We start from the raw sequence: 27,640 nt of genomic DNA, 5'->3' as shown, positions 1-27,640 counted from the left end.
AGTCTTTAATATATGTATAATACTACCAGCTTGTTATGAAAACGGTAGTAACAAAGTCGGAACATCAAAGAAGACTTCATCCTCTCAGAAACGCCCTTTCCAATGTTATAGTTCCCCTCCGAGTCAAAATACTCATTTTCCTAAAATATCGGGCAATTGGGCACGTGGATCTCGTTAGGGTACTCCCCTTCGGATATTCGGACCATCCACAGAAACTTGGCGATATCGTCCGAGTCATACCCCAAATATCCCCCAAACACCACCAGAACATAATCCACGTCCAATTCCCGAGCTATTTCGGCAGCCCGTGACTCATTGGAGGCCATAGCTTTGCCCACCTAATTTGATTAGGAGAACAGTACAGTGGCAATATGAGTATTATTCCACGTATTATTATCCACTATGGTGGTTCTGTTAGAAAACCCCGTTATTTGGTATCCGTAATCCCACCAGGACATGATCTTGGAGTCCTTTGGGGTGTTCCTTCCCAGCCAGTAGTAGGCCTCTCTGTAGTCGTCGATAATGTGGTGGGCTCTGCCAATAGTTGACTGACCAGTACCCGTCCTGTCCGCTTCCTTCCAGCACGATCGAAGTCCCCGAATACATCACGGCAGTAATCCACGTGCTGTGCACAACAAATAACGCAATCGCGGCAAAAAGTGAAGTTGTGGCCATCGAGAATGAAAAAAATGAATTTTTCTCAGTTCGGTGGGATCGAGAAATTCTACGGAAAACGGACTCCAAGGCAAAGGATGACACAATCGCGGAAATTGGGGTCAGAATAATCACCAGTCTGACCATCATCCCAGAAAAATAAGCAGAAGTGACAGCCAGAGTGAGAACCAGAATCATTTGATCACTCAAACGAGAAAAAGCCAGCCAAATTCCAATCGGAAAAACAGTCGGAATAAAATGCAAGTCAATAAAATATCTCGTCCAAATAGAAATCTGATGTTCAGCGACAGAAGAAATGATTGGAATGTTGATGGCCGCATAGGAAGTGTCAAACAACGAATAAAGACGGCCAGTCCAAGGGGAAATAACCCCTTCACTAATAACCCCCAAAAAGACTACCCAAATAAGTAAGGACGCCCACCATCAACACACTAACGAGGCCAAACACACCCAAACACAACAAAACCACCTTGGCTGCCCAACGAGAGTCACTTAGTGATCCCAAATGCTTAAAAAGTCCGACCAAACAGAGCAGTAGAAACACCACTGACATATTATACGAATATTACTGAGAGAAGACATATGTTCGCTGGTTGTGAGCGGAAGGAATCCCACAAAAGGTATCTGCATAGACATAAGTAGGCCAAGAATATAAAAAGTAGTATAAGCTGATAATAAAACATGTATAAACCAAACCACAAAACAATTTACTAGTATATCGACCAGATATAACAAGTATGAATACATGGAGAGGGATGACGTTGATTACATAAATATATCCTCCCCAGGAAGCCACCTACAAGTCAATAAACCTCCACCAACTGCATATAAGTAGAAAAAAGCAGTAAAAACTGCCCAAAGGAGACTCCCAGACTTGACAGTCCTGGCCCACAGATACAGAGTAAACATGATTATAAATATTGAAATACATTCATAGTCATAACTCCCTGCAACTGATCGGGAGACATATCCGGGGACTGGAAATGAGTGGAAGGGGACTACTTATGCTCATTATGAAGGCGGAGATCAACCCGGCTGATTTATTCCACACTTCTGAGGCAAATAAATAGGCTGTGATGGCCATTAGACCACTGTAGAAGGCAGGAAGGAATACACAGACTTCACGGATGTGGACTGGGAGGCTGAGGGAGTGGAGTGCCCAATGGAGGAGGCCGGATGTACTCATTATGCCTGGGTAGACTGTTCCGCCGACGTCTCTTCCGAGGGGATACCAGGCTGACTCGTCAAACCAGTTTATAAAGTCATAAAATGAGTTCTCGACCATCATTTTGGTGGCACGATAGTTAAACCAGGGGTCGAATTCGTGGATTATGCTTTCGAATTTTATGACGGAGTGGAGTCTTGTTATGAACGATAAGACACATATTGAGATCAGAATTAGTGTCAGCAGAAATGTCTTTTGCCTTTCTATTTTTTGGTGATACAGGATCCCCATCACAAAATAGAATAATAAAATTAATTAAAAAATTTAATTATTCAAAAAATAATTTAGTTTAATATTCTAACATCAAAGAATTTCATTTTTTAAATAAATAGACATTTAAGGTTTCCACCATAAGGACTAGCCTATAAAAAGAAAAAGGAAATAAGAAATAAAACGTTGGAAATCACGTTGGATGTTATGTTCTGTGAGATACTTCTAAAAAGACATTTATATTTTTATGACCAATTGAAATTCAAACAAAAAGCTTTTGCTACTGCTTCGGAGTGTCTTTTTTTTGATTTTTGAACTCAACAACTTTGCTCATTTTACTGTCCTATCCGAACACCTCATTTTACTGTTAGAAGATGTGATCATCTATATGACACTGATAGTTAGAAACGGAAATTTTAGATCATGTTATATGCTGATAAATAAAATTTAGTCAATCGAATAATTCATTTCCCTAATTAATGTCACCGGTGGTCTTATATTTTTGTGTTGTTAATACATCTGAGCCTAAAAGTCAGCTTAGTGCCGCCGTATTGAGTAGCAGTTTCCGCAAAGCACAGTGACCGATATTTTCTGAAAAAGCCAGCTAACCAAATTGTACATTTGGATAACTTTTTTTATTTTGTAACAAATTCCTTACCATAAATATGGATGTATCCCACATCTTTTCAGGGTATTTTAAAAGAACTTTTCCCGATACACCGAGGAGACCCTAACCCTAAAAATGCAGCGATCAATCACTTCTATTTTTAGATACCACAAACAATGTATTTTAGATACCGCAAACAGTATACACCAATGGTAAAATCAGTCATATCTTTTGGGATATTTTTAAATAAACAAATGTTTCAGGAAAGTATGGGATTCTTAAATTTTACAACAATGAGGTTGGTTTTTATATTTTAACTCTTTCGTGTCAATTTCAAATTCTTTAGTCCTAAAAATAAGAAAATGTGAACGACAATCAAAATTTCAGTAAAAAGTTAAATTCAACGTGCACGGACATGTTTTCTCATTTGTCATTTATCCTGCCATTGGAAACTCAGAAGTAATCTGCTGTAAAGGCAAAAACAGGACTTGACAACTACTAACTTCTGACTTTATAAATGACATCAGAAATAAGATCGGCTTCCAAAAGAGATGCCACGTGCAATATGATGGCTTTGGTAGAAAATCTTGATCGTCATAATGACATAAGAATCCACAATTATTAAATGGAATTTGTTTTTCTACATTTTCATTCATTATTGGTTTATGTTGACGACTTTTATAAATCGGATTATGATTGATGAAAGCTTTGGATATTGACATAAATTTTATAATCTAGAAAATAATCCTGATAATTGAAACTAGTTTGAAAAAGGCAAAATAACTGAAAAAATATAATTTATGATTTTAAATATTGAAAGTGAGACTCAAATTATTTTTGGGAAATCAAAAAGAAAATTTCGTAATTAATGTACGTAAAATAATAGAAAAACCAATATTCTCTTATTCTTGTAATTATTGTTTTTCATAAAATGATTTTATGACAGCAATATTCACGTCTATTGAGAAATAAATGAATTACCTTATTATATTTTTACAATTGGCCAATTTTAATTGGAAGTCCATTGTGTTTCAACTATAAAAAACAATTCCCCGACAAAATACACTCCATTGCCAGTTACTATAAAGTAATAGTTTAATTCAAAGTGAGGAAGACCAATCATTTTTAAAGAAAGATATAATACATCTACTTATTGAAGAAAGAATTAAAAGTTTTAATTAAGACCATATGAGTTAATATTATTGTGATATAATATGATTGACTCAATTTTTATATAATCAAAAATGAATGTATTTTTGGTAAAATAAATATTTTTTAGGATATAAAATGGGTATTTGCACGTGCACAAATCAAAGCGGTTTGATTGATGTTCCAGCAATTGATAAATGATATTGTCTTCAGTCTATTCCTTGTTCAATATTTCTAATAATTATATAGCGTTTCCTATCATCTACCATCTTTAATCGTCAATAAGCGAATGTCGATTTGTGGCTTAATACTTGCATTGTTGGCATATTTACTTCAATTCTTTAATGCCTTGGATACGAAAGTAATTCAGATTTTGAATTGGGTCAGCCTATTGTTTCCACTTTCCGTCATCCCATTAATAAAACCTCAATAACAAAGAGTTTTTCTATTCAGCTGTGATTTATTGCCTAAAATCCAATATTTATGGCTCCCTTTTGTTCCCACAAGTGCATATTTCAATACCGCACTTAAAACCAATTTAACCCAAAAAATTATTTTACGTGTAGAAAAACATTAAAAATTCCCCGAATATTTGATGTTGAGATATTTTAAAAAAGGGGATGAGCTTTAATTTTACGGTTGAATGTTTAAAGACATATTTTGTTGAAAAATAAAATACGCGTCGTCAGGGCGGCGTATAAACGCGTTATTTCGACTATTCAAGAGAACAAATGGTCATTGTTTCGCAAACAAAGTTTGAGTGTGGAGATTTTGTTGGTCTTATTATTTTCATAATAATTTATAGAGTAAATGGAACAGCATAAATTGATGTCTATTCAACAATTGGAATACAATCAGAATGATTCAACGGGTAATTTATTATCAAAGAAATACCACGAAAATTATAATTCTCATTACAAATTCAATGTTTCTAATAACTTGGAAAAAGTGTACTCCGCTCCACAAATGGAATACAATTCAATCTCCGATAAATTTGAAAACAATCCTCAATCAACTTCGATTGTTAACTACCAGCAAGACCAGAACGTTGAAAGTGCTCCAATTTCGAATGGAAAAAATAGAATCAAGAGACCAATGAATTCTTTTATGGTCTGGTCGAGAGTCCAACGTAAAAAAATGTCTTCGGAAAATCCAAAAATGCATAATTCTGAAATTTCAAAAAGATTGGGAAATAATTGGAAGATGTTATCCGAGGAAGACAAAAAACCTTTCGTCGAAGAGTCCAGAAGACTTCGAACTATCCACATGCGAGACTACCCGGACTATAAATACAGACCACGTAGAAAAAACAAAAATCTGGCAAAAAAGGACCATCATTTTATTCCTATGGACATGACACATCAAGTTGTGTCACATCCTATATCCAGTCATAGCATGAATATCAGTGAAAATTATTTCCCTGAAAATGGCAACTTTACGAGACCCCCATTGACTGATTTGTACTCTCAACAAAATCCATTTAACTATCAAGCATATTCCAACTTTGGAACTAGTTTCCAAAACGGACAATTCCCTCACAATCCAAACGCGTTTGTCCAATATCAGCAAATGTCGAATTTTATTCCTCAAATCAACCCTGAGAACGGAATACAGCTGGCATCCAGTTTTGACTACTATCGAAATTCCTTACAAAATAATCAAGAAACAACCGATTATTCAATTTACCAATCAAGATATGACCCACAACGTCGACATAACTCTGGAAAAGTTTTTTTTTAATAATATTTCTGTAGTTTCAAATGGATCACACTCACCACTAATGTGCTATGCAATACTAGGCTTAGCAAAACTATTTTATTTTATACGATTTTACTAACGGTTTTACTACAATTTTGTTTTATTTTTCTATGTACAATTCATTTTTAGACCAAATTTCCATAAAATCTTATTCATTGTCCATAAATAGAAATTATGAGGGTTAAATAATTCTTTGGCGTTTTTTATTAACTAAAACAAAAAATGAAATATTTGAATGCAATAAACTCTCTCGAATCCGCCATTTTTTAAATAAAAATACAAATTTCTCAGGGAAATTCTCGAATTCACCCAAAAAAGAAACATTTAAATATTCCAAAAAGACACAAAAAATTATTTGATCAAATTTCTAAACCACATATCAAGTATTATATTGGGACAAAGTCAGTAAGCACTGCTAATAAGAAAAGTTAACAACTCTGTCATTATGAGCCCGATTAATACTAAATTCTAATAGAACTGATTCCCAGAGGCTTTGTAGCAAGTTTGTAGTGATGGCTTACTGTGGGGGGTGAAGTAGATATTAAAAACAATAAGAATCAGAATAATTTTTCTATTTTTTTTTCTATGGTTAATATTTGAAGTTTTTTATTATCTTTAATATTTTTAAATACATAATTAAAAACCTGAGTTTCAGTTGTTGTGCGTAGTTGTTCGAAATAATGTCAGAAAACGGTAATGGAACTATCAGCAAAAATCCAGACAATTTTGATCATTTTATAAAAGCCGAATTTGTGGTATAAAAAATAAATTTCCAAATTTATTCCAGGAAGACGTAGATTCCTTCATGGAACTCAATAAAGGGGACGCACAAGGAGCACTCGAACGATTCCAAGATCTACACAGGAAATTCAGATACATCGAATCAAACTTTTCTCTAAGCAAATCTCGGTTTAAATCATTGATTCTCAATATCAAGTTACCTGAAACAAATCCCCGACTTTACGGCTTCCTTGGACTCAGTAAGACACCTAAAGACGCTGAGTGGAGACGAGGATCTCACGTGCAGTTATCTGCTTTGTAGTCAGGTCTATTCGAAGGCTCGAATAAGCTCAGTATCGAGTGTGTATTTACTGCTGGGAGTATAAATGTGTTATAAAGGATGCAGGCGAATATAATGATGGAATATGAGTTGGATGAGGCAGAAGCATTTTTAGACAAGAACTATAAGGAAGCACTCAGACAGATTGCCAAGTTGGATGAGCGGCTCAACTATATTCAGGACCAGAAGACTATTCTGGAAGTCAATATGAGCAGGATCTTTATTTGGCAATCAAATCGTGATAAAAATGTCTAATTTGTTTGTTTGATTATTATGCTCTTATTTGTTTTTTATTTTTTGAGAGGACTTGGTGATTTTTGGACAGGAGATATAAGGGGGAGAGATAGAATCTTATTTTTGTGTTTTGTTCTTTTTTTGTATCATTGTATACCATATACCAACAAATTAGGACAATTTTTTTATTTTTGACATATGAATTTTTAGCACGTGCCATTGTTGTTATAGCACTTCCCATAGGAACAAGAACAGAATAAGTCATATTCACGTGCCACATATGATACGACCTGCTTAACCACCGTTTTCCGCTTTCTGCGGATTTGGGCCTGTCTGCAGAGTTCGTCCAGATCATCGCAATTGTTTAGGGTTTTTCATGTTGCAGAACAGCCGTCAGTTTGTTCCTTAGTTCGGTATCAGAAATGCCCCATGTAGATGAATTATACATTAAGACGGGTTTTACAAAGGCATTGTAGATTCTGAGCGTAGTGAGAGGTCAATTTCTTAGCCAGTTTTTTATGACGGTTTTTATACCAGCAGCGTCCAGAGTTCTTCTGCGCATTATGTTCTCCCGGTCTCCAAGCAGTGAGCCAAGCTTTTTCGACAGTCTCCATAAGCTGGCTATTCGAAGGTGACATCGGTTTTGTTCATAATTAGAAACCATTTTCCAGGTGCAATCACCAATAGTCGGTCGACACAAAGTCATCAGCGTAAATTAGTTTGGTGATTTGCACCATATAGACTTCTCAAATCTCGCAAGGCAGCCTTGAAGTAGATCACAAACAGCAGAGGCAAGAGAAAGTCGCCTTGAGAGGTTCCCACATTTGTCAGGAAAGGTCTGGACGATGTTGTTCCAAGACGAACAGCAAGTTTCGTCTTTGTTAGTAATACTCTTATCATTTTGATGTCATCTTCGTTTAAACTCTTCATGAGTAAATCTCGACGGATGGAGTCAACGCTTTTGACATATTGATGCCTTTTTATATCTTTGGTGTGTTGTGAACCGCCATCGGTGACTCCACAGACGTCTGCAGTTGAACGTCCTTCTTTAAACCATTGTGATTTGGAGACAAAAATCTGTCCTTGATTCAATCCAGCACAATCAATGAGAGAATCTTCCTGAGGCAGTTCAGCAGAATGACTGGGCAGAGGTTTTCTACTGGGCCAACGGACTTGTCCGACTTTTAAATAGGAATTAGGACCCCAGAGCCAAGCAGGAGTAAGTCGTTTGTGACAAACATATCGTTGAGTATATTCTTAATGTTCCAAATTTCTATATTTAGACAAGGAATAAGATTTTATAGAAATTAGGTCTAAAATGGTCCGTATTTCAGAAGCTTCGCATTGATGTCGTCGATTGTTTTTAAGCCTGCTAACTGCCTTTGTAAACTCCGGCAAGTGATTATATTCCTCAGGAATCGCAGTGAGCCAGAGCAAAACAAAATTGGCTCAGTGTTGTTAAAATAAATCCGCTATAAGCTTCGCCTGTTCCCCCGAGTACGATATTACAGTTCCTTTGTTGGTTGAGAGCTGAAATTTGGAGCTTCTTTTCTTTCTCTAAACAGCCAGACACATTCGTGCATTATTTTTGAAGGTTTCCAGTTCCTTGAGACAAGAAGTTAAAATATTCCGGCCATATTGAAAGTTTAGGCTTTCCAGTTTTGTGATATTTCACACAATTTTTTCCAAACCTGTTTAATAAAAAAGCTTATTTTTATCAAATTAATAAAAATGGACTATTTTCATAAATCGGAATACCCATGGAAACATAAGTAAATAATGTGCGAGGCAAAGAAGAACGCTGAAACGACTTATAAATCCACTTACTGCATTCCAAGTCAAATGCCGGGGTAAATGTGAACTAACTAAGCCATGGCAGCTACCTAGGACACGTGCCGACAACAAAGTATCGTTTTGGGGATACATTTGGGAATATAAGTGCGGATTATTTTATTTATAATCGTCTCAAATGCGTGGAGGAGTCTGGGAGTATTAAAGGAGGGTCGATTCCCACGTATTTCACAAACAGACCCAACCTTGTTTGGGAAGCACGACAAAACACTCGAAAAGCTAATTTCCCTAAAAATTATTTCGACTTTTTAAATTCGTCCCCCAAAAAAATGGCCGAAATGAACGAATTTTATGAGGTTTTGCTATTTTTTGAATTTAAATAGAAAGTACAACAACACAGAATGTCATACAAGGACAAATGCCGCAGAGGACCAGGACTTTGTCACTTTTCCATTCCCGACAACTATAATAACAGAACACCCTATTAACCATTAAAATATACTAATATCAATTTTCTGGGTTTTCATAAACATCATAAATATTTTTTTTATAAACTAAAAAATATTCTCAGAATAAAATTAAGAAAGTTTCAACTGTAGATTAAAAAATGGTTTTTCCTGTGACTTAATGAAAATAGCCAGCACGTGAGTTATAAATTATAATTTATTTACAAAGTGTAATCACAAAAAAACAAATTATTTAAAAATAAAAATAAATTAAAAAATTGTTCAATATTTAGAATAAAATAAAACTTAATCCGAAAAAAATACACTATTTTGTGGTATCTAATCAGTGCCTTGATGTCATCAGTTGACAAATCTACTCTAAAATACACAATGGCCAAATTAGGCCTCCTCCACCACTACTATCCTCTCAAAAGTAAAATCTCCGAGTACACCCACCCTCTTATACCAATAGACATTCTCAACTGAGTATTAAACTCATCAAATCAGTGGGAATAAACAAGAATTCTGCACGAATATTAATAAAAGCAATAAACCAATCCACATCTGCTGATTCCGTCATTTGTGTGCCACATGAGGACATAACATACACACGCCTCATCGGCAGTGGACAGAGCACGACTGTCCATGAAGGATTTATGGCCGGAATGAGAGTGGCAGTCAAATCTATTGACACAAAACCCTCAAAACTGGACAGAAATATGTTCATTAGTCTGGAACATGCCAATTTAGTCCAGTTAATAGGCCTAACAGTCGAATCCCCACTCCTCATAATCACCACATTTATCCAAGGGGGGACCCTTAGAGAATTTCTGAATGATCAGCCTATTCTCCCCCCAATAAACAGACTCCTACACTTTTCAAGACAAATAGCCAGTGGAATGGCCTTTCTACATATCAATAATATTATCCATGGCTCTCTCTCTGCCAGCCAAGTCCTTCTTTCTCCAGTAAATGTGGTCAAAATAACCGATTATTACCTCCCATGTGACTTCTCTCTCAACAACCCAGCCTGGCGAGCCCCAGAACTTCTAGAATGTTCTAGAATAACCAAAGATGGTGACGTGTGGTCATTTGGAGTGACTGTTTGGGAAATATTTGCACATAAAACACCCCCCTGGGAAGGCTTCAGTCCCCAAGAATTGTTGGTGGCACACAAAGAGAAGACACTCCCTAAGAACGACACCTGTCCTTTCCCCTTAGAAGGCATCCTTAAGCGGATTTGGGTCTCAAGGAAGAGACCTTCATTTATATCATTAATTCTACAACTAAATGATGTAATGAGTGGTATATTGAGTGTAGATGTGTATTCCAGTGGTTGAGGCAAAGGACAGGTGGGAGAGGGGGCTGAAGGTGACAGCACGTGACTGTATTGCTGTGATTGATTGGAGGGATGACTATGAGTGGAGGGGGCAGAATCTCAGAACTTTGCAAGTCGGGAATTTTCCCTCCAAGCTTGTGAGAATGGTTAAGTCAGTCAAGTCTGTTGACTTTGTTGAAGTTGGGAGGATTGTTCCGGGGACTGTGTATCATGCAGGACACAGAGATGTTGATGGGACTGGGTGGGGACAGTCATCACATGTTGATAGTTTGTATATCAGGTCTCAGGGTCGTCCCAGTTGTATTCGAGTGAGCTTGTTTTGTGACTATAATAGATGGCACCACAAGAATCATCTGATGAATATTGATATATTTATTTTATTTTAGTTGTTTAATTTTTATATAAATTTTTTAACTTTATATTATTTATTGTAAAAAATAACTACATTAAAATAAAGAAAAATTGTTTATTTTAAATTTTAATAAAGTGTTAATTTAATTTTATAAGTATTAGTAAAAAGTAAATATTATATTACAACAAATAATAAAATATATTAAAAATAAATAAAACAATTTTATTAATCGTAGTGGTACAACAAAAAAATGATAACAGAAGATTCCATTTCCCGGCCAAACGTAAAACTGACCTTCGACGGAAAACGTTTAAGAAAGTCATTATACCGTAAAACAATCGACTATAACTCCTCTGCCCTCTACTATGTACAAAACAGACACATCTCAAAATTCCCAGGCCGAAGAAAGCAGTGCATTCAACCAAACGAATTATACGCCTTCCAAGTAATAAAAACAAATAAAACAACCAGACAAGAAAGCCCTGCCCTTCTCTATCCAGTGCAGTCTCAGTCACGTGCACTCGATTTGTCAAACAAGCCACCAACAAGAAGAGGTGTCCAATCTACACTGTCATGGTCAGTGGGCTAAATATGACTAGTGGACTCCCGATGGCCGGAGATTGACCACAGGCTCGGCCAGTGGAGAATTCACCCTCTGGAATGGCCTGGTTTTCAATTTCGAGACAATTTTGCAAGTTGGTGATATTTTAAAGCAGTAGGCCCACGATGAGGCAATTCAGGCAATGGCGTGGAGTCACAACGACAACTGGCTGGTCTCGGGGGACAGTCTGGGCTTCCTTAAATACTGGCAGCCCAACATGAACAACGTAAAAATGTTCCAGGCCCACAAGGAGTCAGTCAGATCACTGTCCTTCTCCCCCAACGACGTCAAATTCGCCTCCTCCTCCAACGATGGGACAGTGAGGGTCTGGGATTTCATATCCTGTCGAGAAGAGAGGATATTCCGTGGTATTCCGTGGTATGGGGAGTGTAGAACACGGAGCGGATGTGTCCTCCGTGGATTGGCACCCTCAAATGGGGCTCCTCGTCTCCGGAAGTAGGGATTCCCAACGTCCAATCAAGTTTTGGGACCCCCGGACTGAGACTAGTCTGAGGACACTGTAGAAATATATATAGGAGGGTTTAGTCACGTGCATAAGGCAGGGGTGACTCATGTCCGGTGGAGTGTGGACGGGAATCGACTACTGTCGGGATCGGAGGACAGGACGATCAAATTATTTGATACGAGGAAGCTGAGTGTGCCAATTCAGTCATTTGTGGGGCACAAGAAGGAAGTGAGTGGTACCCTTATTGGGGGAGTTGTAGTATTGGAGTGGCATCCGCTTTATGGGGATGTATTTGCGAGTGGGGGGAATGATGGGTCTATTTTCTACTGGTCGGTGGGGACTGAGAAGGAGATTGGGGTGGTGCAGGACGCCCATGACAGTACTGTGTGGTCACTGTCGTGGCATCCTCTTGGCCATTTGCTTGTTTCTGGGTCGAATGACCATTCTATTAAGTTCTGGACGCGTTATCAGCCTGGGGATCAATCTCAGCTTGAGTTTGTGGCCAATGGAGGGACTAATCGAGAGGAGGAAGGAGAGTCAGATGTGCTGACTATTCTCAGTGATATGCAAAATTGTAAATATGTGGGGAAAATACCTGGTTTGGAGGGGACTGAGCCACTCGAGGTTCCTCGGAGGCCGGTTCCTGTTTACAGTCGGCCATCTGGTTCTCGCTTTTCTGGTCCTTCGTGTATTTATTTGTGTTTATATGATAGATGGAATGAACTATGGCCAGTTTCGTGGGGATTATTGTTTGGATTGTTTATAATGTTGTAGATGACAGTCATCAAAGCAACCTGGGAGAGTTCAATGACCGTCCTTATTAGTTTTTGTATATTCGGTAACAAAATAAACAAATTGTGTCTCATTCTAGTCAATTAAATAGGCATAAGAGATATCCTCTCCCATTAGTTGTGACTAATCGAGAGTAGGAAGGAGAGTCCGAAGTGAACTGAATAGACAAAATTTTGTCTCATTCACGTGAACTGAATAGGCATTTATTGAGAGCTATCCACTCTCCATTAAAGATACATGAACGAATAACGAATTATAGAAAAGCAAGATAGTTGAATAAAATTGTGTCTCAATCAAGTCAGCTATATAAGCATTTATTGAGAGCTCTCCTCTCCCATTAGTAGTAAAATACTTAAATGAAATCGTGTCTCATTCAAGTCAACTAAATAGGCAACTTGTGTGCTATTCTAGTCAACTAAATGGGCATTTATTGAGAGCTATCCTCTTCCATTAGTAGTAAGATAGTTGAATGAAATTGTGTATCATTTTGGTCAACAAAATAGACAAATTTTGTCTCATTCAAGTGAACTGAATGGGCATTTAAAAACTATCCACTCTCCCATTAGTAGCAAGATACTGAAATGAAATTGTGTTTTTAGTCAACTAAATACGCATTTGAGAGTTATCCATTGAAATTGTGTCTTATTCAAGTCAAACTATTTTATCAAAGCAAAAATCAAAAAAATTAGTTAGATTAATAATTATTCTCTTTTTATCATTCATAATGAAAAATTTATTTCAGATATTCAATCATTTTAAACAGCCGTTAAATATGATAATTAATTAACATTAATGATAAATTCATGATCGACACCGAATAATTACATTTTTTAATTTTACTAATATTAAACTTGTTCTAACCCTCTTCTGATATAGTTTTTTGTTCTTTGTGTAATTTCATTATCAAATCCGCGACTCTTTACTAAATCTTTGGGTATTTAAAAGCTATCCACTCTCCATTAAAGATACATGAACGAATTATAGAAAAGCATTTAAAACAGAATGAACTTAGGTCATATATTGGTTAAAAATTGTCTTTATTTGGGCCAACTCGGCTTCCTGAGATTTGAAAATCAGAAAACCTTGGCATTGAGACAACTCACCAAATAGGCATTCTTCATCTCAATCTTGCGATAATTTTCCTCGACAGCAGCCACATCAGTGCTATGTTGATTGCCCATTTCACAAATAGCCGAATTAGCCCTACAACCATAATACACCCATCCTAACTCCTCAAGCTTATTCTGCGCCTTCTCCAACAACAAATTATATTTTTCTGTCAGTTTTTCTACTTCTTTGTTCAACAAGCCATTCGTCGACTCCAGTTCTGACCGAGCCTATCGAATAGACCCCTCTCCCAAACTTGCTCAGACTCTACCAGGAGACCACGAGCCTTCTCAAATCGGTCGTGGAGGTTATGAAATGAGGCTTCCAGTGCCGTGTAGTCATTCTTCATACATTCCACGTTTTTCTTCAAATTGAGCTCAGATTCTCGCCATTTCGCAACCTCCGACTCATATTTGTCTATTTTTTGGCAAAAAAACTCCAAACCCATAATTTCAAGGGTCGTTGATTTATACAGTGCTAAAAGCTGGTCTGCCAGAGTCCTTTTAGGGACATTCACCTCAGGAGACTGCTCCGGGAAGTCAGAAATGGCGGGAAATTCTATCGAATTGAGGTTTGTGCTGGAAGCTATAAAAGGATCGCCATTTTCTGGAGTAGGAATGTGGAGAGGGTCAAAATCCCGGAATATTGAGCTGGAGAGGGGCTTTGGGGACTACAGAAATGCTTAATGCCCTCATACTTGGATCAGGTTTGTGTCTAAAAGATTATCTTATTAAATAAACCGTCGTTTTGTGTGTCTACAAGAATATGTCGAGTACTAAAATGTGATATTATTAATTGCCTATCTTCCCGACTGAGGGGTGATTTGTAGTTGAATGATGTGATTTTGAGGTTAGTCTGGCTGTCTGAGGTTTTGTTTGACTGGTCAGACTCCAAACAATTGTTTAGACAATCTTCTGTTGAATTTTCCATACCACAACAAGAATAAGGGAATTTTATTTTAAATATTTGATTAAAAAATATTCACAAAAATTTAATTTTAGTTATTTGCTTTGAAAAAGAAAAAAAATTGTTTTTATCTCTTCTTTCATTAGTCAACGGTGAATTGATAAAGTACTCCCCAATGGAGATCTCAACTATAATCACAAATCTCCTGAACGAGATGTTCCATGGAAATACCATACCGCCTATTGGGAAAGGAACGCTAATTCCTCTCCAAAAACCCAACAAGCCGCAAGGTCCTCTTAACAACATTCGCCCAATCATACTCTTGAACACAATAAGGAAAATCTTCTCGCTCGTAACACTGGAACGTATTAAGGACCCTGTTAATGAATATCTGTCGGCTAGCCAAAGTGGATTCAGGCCTGGGCGATCAACTGCAGATGTAGTATGGGGACATAGATGGATCTGTGCCATATCTCAGAAATTTAAAATGGCGACCACAATATGGGCATTGATATGAGCAGGGCATTTGATACAATCCGCAGAGACAAGCTAATGGAGATCCTCAAAACTATTCTTGACAATGACTCGATCAGAATGGTTCGAGCACTACTTATAGACACCGAGTTAACGGTGAAGATCGGACCCGTACAATCAAGATCTTTCAAAACAAGCATTGGAACGCCCCAAGGTGATTCAATATCACCTGTACTATTCATTGTCTATCTTGAAGCGGCACTAAGAGATCTGAGAAAACTAGTGAAGACTACTTCAATAACTGAAGTGATATATGCCGACGATGTAGACTTTTTGTCTCATGATAAGTCGACACTCGAAGAACTGCTGAACATTGCTCCCCAGGCACTGGAAAAATGGTTCTTAAAAGTGAACATAGAAAAAACCGAATATGTAACAATCAACCGGGAGGCAAATAGAACAGACGAAAAATGGCGAAACTCGAAAAAAGTTGGAACTCTTTTAGGAGATAGTGAAGACATTATGAGGAGAAAGATGCTATCGACTGTTGCACTTAACAAACTGCGGACCACTTGGCTACGAAACCGCGAGGTTGGAACGGCCTTACGTGCCAAATTATACAATGCTTTTATTAAACCCATACTTTTGTACAACGGAGGAACATGGGGAATATCTGAGTCTGAATCAAAATCTCTTGATGCATTCCATAGAAGACAGTTAAGAATTCTTATTGGCATCAACTGGCCAAAGAAAATCAAGAACTCCACCCTATACAATATCTGCAACAGCAGACCCGTCAGTGTGGACATTACCGAAGCACGTTGGCGCCTATTGGGCCACATTCTAAGACTCGACCAGGATGTTTATGCTAACTGGGCAATGGAATCATATTACGCAAAGGACGAAAGATCTGCGTCCCGAGGACGCCCACGAAATACATTACCTATTGTAATCTCAAAAGAACTACAACGCGTTAAAAGACAACTGAAAAATGGAGACGACCTAGATACTCTCAGGAGTATAGCATACAACCGCACATCATGGAAAATTATGACCGAAAAGATAGTCTCATATGTGGCACATGTGGGAACTTAATTAGTTTAAATTACATTATGTTCCTATGACAGTGCTAATAATAATAATAATTTCATTAGTCAAACACTAAGCTGAATTATTTCAAGAGTCTCCAAGATTGCCTACTCTGTTGGTCCATGAAGTAAAAATTGCTTTTCTGTGGTTTTTGACCTGATAGTTCTCATAAATAAAAACCCGGGCTTAAAAAAGAAACTTTCACAGTTTTAATGTCATATTGCTTCTAGTCGATTTTATTTATTTTTAAGATTTTTGTTGTTTTGAGTGAACTCGTGTCTGGATGAAAATGTACCCGAATTTTAAAACTTCGTAATGATTAAAATTATACTAAGTGTTTTCGAATGACTTTTGATTATCAAATTGGTTAAGTAATATTAAAAACAAGATACACAAGTCGGTAGTTATTAACGGAATTAGATTTTATCAGTATTTTTGGTTTGTTCTTAAACGCGTTATTCAGAGTAGTCCATCCTTGATTGGCTTATTTTTTAACGAGTTACAGTTATTAGGACTTTCTCGATTCTGTACTATAAATTGGTATTTTTGAGACTGTGAACTCATTTAGGCAGAATATGTTTTTTCTAATTGCAGAAAGATTAGTTTATTTATTACTCAAAAATTCATCTTAATGACGCTGGTTAACCAATCAGCTGGTGCTCGTTGTCTGAGAGAAGGGTATTTATAAAGATTATCCTGATTAGTTCTGGTTTTGGGGGTGAGTCTCTCTCGAGTTTGTCAAAAAGTAAGTTGGTTTTTTATTATTTACATCCTGGATACTTTTCTGTATTGCAGGATCTGCACTTTTTTTGGTTTTTGAGACTGAATTTCATTTGTTTATCATAATTGAAGATTCCACCTTTCTGTGGTGTTACATTGACAACTGGCATTAACGCTACTTTTGATAAGGCGCTAGCATCTTATCAACTATTTCTTCTAGATAATGTTTGAGCTTTTTTATTTTAATATAAGAACCAAAATTATGTGGGCGGTGATTTGAATTTTCACTTGATATCAAAAATAAAATGTTTGTCAGAAAACAAGTAATTTGTTCCGACAGTAAATAAACTTCAAAAAAGTTAATCAAATTTAAATTGACTAATTTTGACTTAGTTAAAATCAGGATGTAAACGTGTATAAGAAAATGGCTATTAAAAGAATTAAATCGAACAATTATGGATGGATGTGACCATTTGTGTTCTCGAGAATAAACGATTTAATAAAAAAAAGATTATAAAAACAAATATCGGATTAGCCTCTTTGGAGATTTAGTTAAACAATTTATTTTTATTTTATAGAAATTTCAAAAGAAAACCTCGATTCGATCGATCAGTAATGAAATTTTTACTTAATATAAATTGCAAAAATGACATAATAAGTAATATAAATTAAACTCGCCTTGTTTAAACATGCGCTAAAATATTTAGTGCATTTTAATCAGCAACCTAAAATTCACGTATTAGAAAAATTGTTTGAAATACATTAACAATACAAAACAACGACATGAATTACTAATACATTTAAATTAAACATTAAAACCCGGATTTTCAAAATAAATCAATTTTTAATTCTTTCATATTAAAAATCAAAGAAAGATCCAAAAACACAAATAAAAAAGACAATACATTTTTTATTTGTAATATAATTGTGAATCCTAAATTCGACAATTTTGCTTTTATTGTGAACAGTATTATTTAACATTCAATCGTCAATTTCATTTAAATAAACCCTAATCTAATATTTTCCAAATAAAAAACCCAAGCATGGGCCTAAGCTTGAAGGACAAGTCCGAAATGCTAATTTAATTCTATCGACTGCCGGAGACACATTCTCGACCAGATCCATCGCACGAAGATGCACTCCACCCCCCAAACCTGTGCCGTCAGTGTACAGCATAAGCATGCCAATAATGAGTAGAATATGACATTGATGGGTTGTTGTTTCTGCATTATGGGTGAGTACGACAACTCACTCGCCACATTAACAGACAAATCGAACTTCTTCATTAACGTGCAGGGACCAGTTCTTAAATTCGTTATGAATTTTTTTCATAAACAAGTTAAAGATCTTTTTCTGACACAAAGTCTGTATCATATAATTCAATTGGCATTAATTCTCCAGAAATAGTTCTGAGAGCTTTCAGTAGACTCCAGGTATATGATGAATAAAACTGGAGATAGGTAGTCCCCCTGTGGTGTTCCAATTCAACCCATATAATAAAATTCTGTATTGGGGAATAGAAAAAGAATCAGCCTCTATTATCTTTATCAAATCCGGGACCAGATCTCCTGAACAAAGCTGATTGCCTTTTCACCCAAGGAATCGGAAGTCTCATCTGCGAATAAATAACAATTCAGCATGTCTTTGGGAATCAATTTCGTTCACAACATGGAATAATATTCCAATAAATTTACTGTGATAACTAATTTTATGACTTAAACAATTGTCAAAAATCAATAATATTTTCCTGTTTAACTTTATGTTTATATCTAGCAACAATAAATTGAATTCATTTGAATTTATACATGAAAAAAGTGGTAAAAATAGAAAAAACATAAGAAAAACAGAATTTCAATTTTTTGGTAAAAAAGAGAGTGGCAAATCATAGAGGTGGTAAATTAGGGAGATTTGACTGTAAAACAGAATTTCGAATTGTAAGAGTGGTAAAAAGTGACTCTTCAATTTTTCTAAATTTCTAAAAAACATCAAAAGTATTTGCTGACCCCTGACCTAGGCGATCTTGTGACAACTGTTTTACTTGGAAAATATCAGATTCGGACACAATCAAATTATTAGATTAATATTTAAACCTTCCCCTGAATTCAGTAAACTCTTTTATTATGAAGTAGATATTACAAGGTGTTTTTTCATCCATTTTTAGAATGTGTTTAAAGGGCCCTTCCCCGCTTTTCCCCACATCAATGCTTATGGCCGCGAACTGCACATCTTGTAAAGACTTTCATTTGATACTCTTCCTGGAAAAAATATGTTACCGATTCTTCTTAACTGGATTCTGTGGAAAGAATCCAGCGACATGAATAACTTTTTGGTATATCTTCAGGTACCGGAGTCTAATTAAACACAATTTTAATATCAGGAGAATTTTTCTGCTCGATGGAAAAAGAATAGCTGAAGAGTTTATTCTTTTTGACTAAGCATTTTCTTTTTATTGACTTAAAGCTTATTTCCGCATTTCTGCTCTCACAGGCGACGCCCGCGAATCAAGATGGTTTTTCAAGCGGATATCCCTCGCGATAATACGCTCTAATTATTTCTCGATCGCGTCGGCTTCCCGTCCATGAAGTTTAGTTTCGGATTACATTTTTTATGTGACTCAACTCACTATTTTTGTGTCGTAAGATTGAAGAAAAAATAGAAAAACCAAAATCTAATACTTTTTTATTACCAAAAACAGCTAAACTGCTTTATAGGGTTCAATGATATAAAGTCTGTTTAAAAAAAACGTTTGGAATGTTGGGACATCCTCAGTCGCCTGTTGTGCTCGAAAGTCTCGGTTTGCTTCATTCCACATTGATTTACTTCAATTTTGGAGTGGTGGTTTGTGCAATTTATAGAATGGTATTGTGTTGTCTGATTGAGTAGATTCCTGCTGTGATGAGAGTGGCTGGATTGGACTGTTCGAGTAAGATTAGGATCAAAAGAAGACGAATTTTGACAAAAGCATGTAAAATGATTGGGTTGTCTCGTGCCTGTTACGATGTTGTTTTTTCAAACAGAACTCAGTGCAGGGTCAGTCACATCCCAAGATTCCGTGCCGGGTGTTAAATAAAATTAAGTTCAAGCCCGGCTGTCCAGACTATGGGAAATACGTCTATGAAGAGCTGGATTAGCCGGCTTCAGATGGAGATCAGGAGAGAAATCCGTGAAATCGAAAGTCCACGGTAAGAGCGGGCCTGCAGACTAGTTGAGAGGCGCTTCCCAGATTTCTGGAAACAATTGAAGATTCTGTCGGGAGAGAGGTCAACTTTGACTGCATTGTCGTTGCTCACGACGAAATTGACATCTGGAAAAAAGGGGCAGGCGGATTTCAAAATGGCTGTACTCATCTTCGTTAGATTATCCAGTTAGGTGGTTCAGCCTTTCAAAGAGGAGTCGTCACTAAAAGATATTGTCATTGACGACAAAAGCTGTGTTTCCGTTCTTGTTCTTGCCTTTAATTGGTGTGTACTGTTTTGTTATTTTGGTGAGTGTGTTGCTGTTGTGGATCAGAGTATCGCCGACGGAATGGCGTATGACTTCATAGAGAAGTGGAAAGAGTCAATGACTCTATAAGAGGGCGATTCCGATTTCGGAATTTTTGGAGAGCAAGAAGATAAATTCTGTAATATAGATAAACGATGATAGATAAGTAATTATTTGTGACATATTGTTGATTTGTTTGTTGTTTAATCATTATAAAATTTGGAAATGTTTCTGTCGTTAAAAATATTCAAAGGCTCGAATAGAATCAGTATCGAGTGTGTATTTACTGCTGGGAGTATAAATGTGTTATAAAGGATGCAGGCGAATATATTGATGGAATATGAGTTGGATGAGGCAGAAGCATTTTTAGACAAAAATTATAAGGAAGCACTCAGACAGATTTGCAAGTTAGATGATCGACTCAACTATATTCAGGACCAGAAGACTATTCTGGAAGTCAATATGAGCAGGATCTTTATTTGGCAAACAAATCGTGATAAAAATGTCTAATTTGTTTGATTATTATGCTCTTATTTGTTTTTTTATTTTTTGAGAGGACTTGGTGATTTTTGGACAGGGAATATATACAGGGAAAGATGAAACCTTATTTTTGTGTTCTTTTTTTGTATCATTGTAGACAATATACCAAAAAATTAGGACAATTTTTTTATTTTTGACATATGAATTTTTAGCACGTGCCATTGAGCAAGAGGATAAATTCTGAGATAGATAAACGATGGTAAATAAGAATCATATATGTAATAATGTTTATTTTAGATGTGTTTGAAGCAAATGTAATATTACTTGTGACATATTGTTGATTTGTTTGGAAATGTTTCTGTTGTTTAAAAGATGCTGTTTTGGAAAAACTGACATAATAAGCAGTAAAAAATAGTAATGATGTTGATAAAGTGGAAGGTATAATTTTCTGTAAATACAAAGTTGTTCATAAAAATTCGAAATTTGATTATATTAAAATAATGATTATTACTCACTTTTTCTAATAAAAAAGTAAATGTATTATTATTTTTGCTGACTATTTTTTGATCAATATGTTACTTGTGAGAGAAATATTATCAGATATTTTTGTATTAGTCTATTATAAACCAAGTTACATTCATTATATAGTCAATTATTATATAATAACATTACATGATTGATTAATTTTTAAAATATTTAAATAGTAAATCAAACCGGATTTCAACAAAGAAATAAGATTTAAGTAGTTTGAAATACTCCAGACATAATTTAAATCTCTTCAGCAGAAGATTTGGTCACCGACATTTCAAGCATTACATATTTGGAAAAAGAATTTACAATTACCAAAATCTATTTTAGTAACATATCACACCCAGCCATCATTCATCGTCGAATATCTTCTGAGGTCAATTAAATCCGCAATGTATCTGTCTCTACATCTCCTTGCAATGATTGGCGTAATTGGAGGCTTCATATACTATAATTTTTTCGACTAAAAATATTTATTGAAAAGAGTTATTACTTGACAGAAAGCACAAAGCGAAATCACCTTAGAAATTTTTAATTTCTTCACTATTCAATCCATAATTGAGATTTCTTAATTTCGAAAAAAACCGGTCTCTCCCAAAGTGTAATGTTCTGCCTAACTTTTATTGTTGCACCTCAACGCACTTTAATTCGATTTCATCTTCACAGAAAAAACGCAAATTAAGCCCATTCTTTCAAAAATATGTTTTTCCATTTTCAAAATAGAAATTCCATTCCAATTTTGTGAGCCTATAGTCAGACTAATTTTTTAAATTTCTAGCGTATTTTATTCGGACTGTGACATATAATAAAAAATAAAACCAATTTTTATTTTCTAATGAAAACAAATTATTTTATTGCAGGTATTGGAAAAGCTGCTCAAACTTCTTTAAGTCATCATCCCAAATATGTCCAACCCATCCTGCTTCATCAATTTTAAGATTGTAGAATATTTAGAAAGGTTGTTTTCTTGTAATTATAGGCTATCTTCATGTGAATAATGATGGTGTTCATATATGCAGTAAAGGCGTCATCTGAGCCTGTCCCACAATGCTTTTTAGAAATGTATAGTCATATTTTCACTTTTAAGTTTCCCTGTTTAGTTTGTTACTCCACCAAAAGAGTTTTGGAGAGGGTCAAAATGGATGGAAGTGGAAATGGTGGGATATTTATTAATTTTCAGGCTACAACAAATAGTCACGTTGGCGGAGACGAACTTTAAATTCTTTTTGGCAGTGCATTTATTTAATTTGAAGAATAAGGGTGTTATGGTAGTTGAGGACACCAATTTACTGTTTCGGTACTGAGAGAAACTTGGCTTATTTAGTGGACTTTGAGACCTTTGGTGTCGTTATTAGTTTCTGTGTGCAGGCCGTCTTTTTGAAGATTCGCCGTGTGTCATCAAGTTTCTTACAAGGGAGAAGATAAATAAATATAGTTTTTTCGGAATTTTGAAGAGAATAAAAATTCGTTATTTAAAATTAAGGTTTTGTAATGATTTGTGTAAAAATGTGTTTTTCATAATTTATGATTTTGTTAAATGTTTTTGTTTTGTTTATTATGCGAAATAATTATATTTATACCAAATTCGTCAATTTTATGCAAGAAAGGAATTTGGGAAAGGCCTGGAATCAGCGGAGAGAATGCTTCTTTAATTTTATGTTGATTTGAAACATAAAACAACTATTGCCTAAGAAGAGCAATATTTCGTTTAATACAGAACATTTTAAAACACACAATTATCATCACTTTTGTGAAAAAGCGTTTTTTGTGTGTCGGAGCTTTCTTTTATTGTTGTTGTTGTTGCATAACCCCGGTCTCACATTAGGGTATGAGACCGGCGGCTAGCAGAACCAACAGCGCCTTCGCGGGTTGCTCCCAAAGGACCTCGGGGGAGTGGACAGCAATTTCCTGCGGACAGGAGGAGAACAGGGCAGCGGATGTTTGTCGATGTGGGTCACCTTCTCGTGGTGGCAATGATAGTTTCTCATGGAATTAACTACCAAAAGACCCACAACCCCCCCCCTGTCGGAATCGGATACCTTCCGTGACGTCGGTGGCAGCAGAGCAGGCGCGAAGCCGTTGCTCCCAAGGCCTCTCTTTTACACTCCCAACGCCCTTCTCCTCTCCGGAGACATCGAACAAAACCCTGGACCCGCCAGGAAGAACCTACTTCGTATCCTGCAAGTAAACATTAATGGGATCGCCCACAAGACCACTGAACTCTGTTCCTTCATGGAGAAGTACGACGTGGACATTGCTTTGGTGCAGGAAACGAAGCTCTCGCCCAAAAACCGCCTGCCCGATTTCCCGGGTACTCATACATCCGTCGACAGACCGAACTCCGTAATGGCGGGGGCCTTTGAACCCTTATCAGAAATCAATCCCTTTCTCTAACTGTACATCACAAGCTTACACACTAATCGATAACGACCCTGTAATTGAGCTGACGGCTATAACGGTCTCTACAGGCGCCAACCAGAAGGCTGATCAACATGTACATCCCTCCTGGTCATCCTGTCTACGGTGGACCCCTTCAATACAAAACCTCCATTCCCTCAGTAATGTCTTTATCTGTGGTGATATGAACAAAGAGCCCGATTTGGCTAAAAATCAATGCCTCAACTCAAGAGGAACTCTTCTACTTGATCAACTTGACGGTTTAGTTTCTTTTATATGTAAGACCGCTGCCAAAATCCTCCATAATCTTTTTTTATGATTCTGATTTTAATGACCTATTAAAAAATCTATCGGACTATTAGGATCTCACTAATAGATTCAGTTGTATATTTCGTTTTGGAGTCAAGTGATAAAAATTTCGACTCTAAAAATAATTTTCAAAAACTGGGGACCCCGGAAGAGTATGTATTATTATAGCCAAGATCACCGTCCAAAATCATAGAACTAAATAATCAGGTGATCCCGACTTCTCTGAGGAGGGTCCGAAGAAGTTATGTAGAATGATAAAAATAATAATGAGTCCAGATTCTCAACTAAGTTAACCACAAAGTCTAGAAATAGAAACATTAACTTCATTCCAGGTTTCTGACAATTATAAATAAAACTCGATTGATTTTCAATTTGTGTTTTTATTTTCAAATTATCTTGTTCAAAGCAAATTATAAGTCAAATCACTATAATCTTCAGATTAGAAAAAATAAACAACAAAAAATGAAATGACAAAAAAAGTAATTAATGTAAACTATTGTAAGATAAATATTGAGGCGTCGCACTGAACTTTGCATTGCACTTGATAACTTTATTAATGGCCTCGATAAAATCCTTTTCCGTAGCCATCTTCCTACGAGCCCGAATGGCGTACATCCCGGCCTCAGTACAAACACTCCTAATCTCCGCACCTGTGCTGTTGGGACACAGTCTCGCCAACAGTCCAAAACGAATCGACCGATCTACACTCATCGTGCGGGAATGAATCTCAAAAATAAACTTTCTTCCCTACAAATAATCCAATTCAACCAACACCTCCAAATCAGGCAAACCAAACTCAATTTTCCTGTCGAGTCTTCCTGGACGGACGAGTGCCGGATCAAGAGTATCCGGCCGATTGGTTGCCATGAGCACTTTCACATTTCCACGTGGAGAAAACCCATCCAGCTGAGTAATAAGCTCCAACATTGTCCTCTGCACTTCATTGTCCCCACCCACACCGTCATCAAATCTCGCCCCTGACCTCCTCACAAAAAATAACCTCCCACAGCATCAATCTCATCAAAAAACACAATACTGGCCTTTTTAGTCCTGGCCAACTCAAATATCTCCCGAATCATCCTCGCACCCTCACCCACGTACTTCTGCACCAACTCCGAGCCAATCACTCTTATAAAACAGGCGTCCGTTCTGTTGGCCACAGCTCGGGCACACAACGTTTTCCCTGTGCCTGGGGGACCATACAACAACACCCCCCGTGGAGGATCAAATCCAAGAGTCACAAACTTATCAGGCTACACATCAAAACGTGATTCATACATTCAATAAGGGCATTTCGACCACTTCCTTCAGTCTTTCAATTTGTTCTTTACAACCCCCCACATCGTTGTAAGTCACGTCCGGCTTTTCGTCCACCTCCATCATCGTCACAGTGGGGTCAATTTTGGGGGGCAGAGGGATCTGGATTTGGTATTTAGTGCGGTCAACCCTATTTATTTATATTTAAAACAACCCACCCAACTCTCATTCCTTCTTCAATGTCCGTAGGGGAAACATGTGGACTCAAACTGACAACAAATTTGGCAAATTGTTTGACATTAATTATATATTTAGTGTCCTTCGGTCCCTCGATTATCTTGGAACAACGAGCCACCTGCAATGGCTGTTCTTCTAAGGAGAATTAGTCCTGGAATGTACGTCGAAGGACTTGTTTGTCCCCAGAAAGATCCCACAGAGGGGGAGGAGCCAACCCGGTTTCTGCTTCTCGGACACCTTGAGTTATTTTTTGGTGGAAAACCGGAGATTTCGTTGATTCTTTGGATGCTTTCCTGAATTTGATCGTCGCAGTCTTTTATTGGCTGGTCGTATGTGTTTATCTCCTGTTTTGTTATATTTTAGTGAAATACGTAAAGTTTTAAAAGTCGGATGTCTTCTTCGTCAAGGCCTAATGTTTTTTATAACTTTTTAAATAACCTTTATGAGCTTTGGTCGGTTGTTGTTTGTCAGGATTCGCAACATTTGATGACACCACATCCATTTGTGTAACAATGTGATATATTACTTGTATTAATTTAAAATTATTTATAATATTCTAATCGTCTACATCTTAATTACATTTTATAAAAATAAATGTTAAATATTGATTAATTATAGTAACCAAGCAATGATGAATTAGTTAGAAGAACTACTTTAATATTCAAAAATGTCTGTTTAATTAAAACCAATTTATCGGTTAAATAAATATTATTTACTTATTAATAAATATATATTCATAAATTATATAAAATAATAAATAAATTATGAACAAGCGGTCGTTTTAAGTTGTGGTAGTGTTTTCCATATCTTATACATTTATATATATTTATTATTAGTAGAATAAATGAATAAATTGAACGAGAATTCGAAAGTTAAGGTGGCCATTCGGTAAATAAATTTCAATCACCACCAGTGTCCGTCCTCTCACCGGGAGTGAGTTATGTGAGGAATATCCCTACTACACTAAAGTCCTACCTGAGACCTCCCAAATATTGTTGGGAGGCAATAAATATTTCACTTTCGACCACGTTTTTGGGGTCAAATCCAACCAATCTCAAATCTATTCCTCAATCGCCCACAATTTAGTGGAAGGGTATTTCCCTATCTAATTGTAGGTCCTTCGAAGGCTACAATGCCACAATCCTCGCATATGGACAGGTTTTATAACTCCTTTCTACTTTAGACCGGTTCTGGGAAGACTTTCTCGATGGGCTCGTCATTCAACGTGGATTTGAAGGAAGACCAAGTGGGGATAATTCCTCGTGCTCTTTCTCATTTATTTTCGGGGATTAAAGCACGTTCTGAGTCAGAATTCAAACTGTCCATCCAATTTGTCGAGGTTTGTCAGGTCAGTTCAAATTGGCAGATTTACAACGAGGAAATCAGAGATTTGTTGGACATTGGCACAAAAGTAGTCCAAAATGGTCATATCGTAGAATAAAAGTCAAATAAAAATCCACGAGGATTCCCAGGGAGGAATATATTTGGTGGGGGCAACCATGAAGGTGGTGACTGACTTGGAACAAGTGACAAACCAACTCAGAATGGGTTGTGATCAGAGAACGACAGGAAGTACTAACATGAACAACCAATCTTCTCGTTCTCATGCAATATTTTCTATTTTAATTAACCAAGAGAAAGTCATTGAGTTGGAAAAAGTTGATTAATTAGTCTGATTGGATCAGGGTGAGTCACACAAGGAGATTCTCACATCTAAATTTAATTTTGTGGATCTTGCTGGGTCAGAACGACTAAAAAGGACTGGTGCGACCGGAGAGAGGGCAAAGGAGGGGATTTCTATAAATTGTGGACTGGTTTGGTGTGTTTGGAGGACTCTAGTTTGCATTGGGCAACGTAATCTCAGCTTTGGCTGATAAAATGAAGACAGGGACATTTGTGCCTTATCGGACTTCAAAGCTGACTCGAATATTGCAGGATTCGCTTGGGG

General features: G+C 36.6%; 2 protein-coding genes and 1 pseudogene across 2 annotated transcripts; all 3 read left to right on the top strand.

Moving 5' to 3' along the window:
• The first annotated feature begins 4,569 nt into the window (after window positions 1-4,569).
• Window positions 4,570-5,606, top strand: LOC115230148 (transcription factor SOX-14-like). Its single transcript, XM_029800360.1, has 2 exons — window positions 4,570-4,639; window positions 4,672-5,606. The coding sequence occupies exon 2, from the start codon at window positions 4,677-4,679 to the stop codon at window positions 5,604-5,606; it is 930 nt and encodes a 309-aa protein (XP_029656220.1). The 5' UTR covers window positions 4,570-4,639; window positions 4,672-4,676.
• Window positions 5,607-10,637: 5,031 nt separating this feature from the next.
• Window positions 10,638-11,907, top strand: LOC115230147 (annotated as a pseudogene).
• A 3,324-nt stretch (window positions 11,908-15,231) lies between these two features.
• On the top strand, window positions 15,232-16,287 carry LOC115230146. Its single transcript, XM_029800358.1, has one exon. The coding sequence runs from the start codon at window positions 15,232-15,234 to the stop codon at window positions 16,285-16,287; it is 1,056 nt and encodes a 351-aa protein (XP_029656218.1).
• Window positions 16,288-27,640: the final 11,353 nt, after the last annotated feature.

This window comes from Octopus sinensis, unplaced genomic scaffold (genome assembly GCF_006345805.1).
Source record: "Octopus sinensis unplaced genomic scaffold, ASM634580v1 Contig14574, whole genome shotgun sequence".
Taxonomy (NCBI): Eukaryota; Metazoa; Mollusca; class Cephalopoda; order Octopoda; family Octopodidae; genus Octopus; species Octopus sinensis.
The sequence above is the reverse complement of the archived record's forward strand: the minus strand, read 5'-3'. Positions and strand labels throughout refer to the sequence as shown.

Excerpts from the sequence above, each read along its gene's own strand:
- LOC115230146 (XM_029800358.1), top strand. The coding sequence starts at position 15,232 with ATGAGCAGGGCATTTGATACAATCCGCAGAGACAAGCTAATGGAGATC.
- LOC115230148 (XM_029800360.1), top strand. The coding sequence starts at position 4,677 with ATGGAACAGCATAAATTGATGTCTATTCAACAATTGGAATACAATCAG.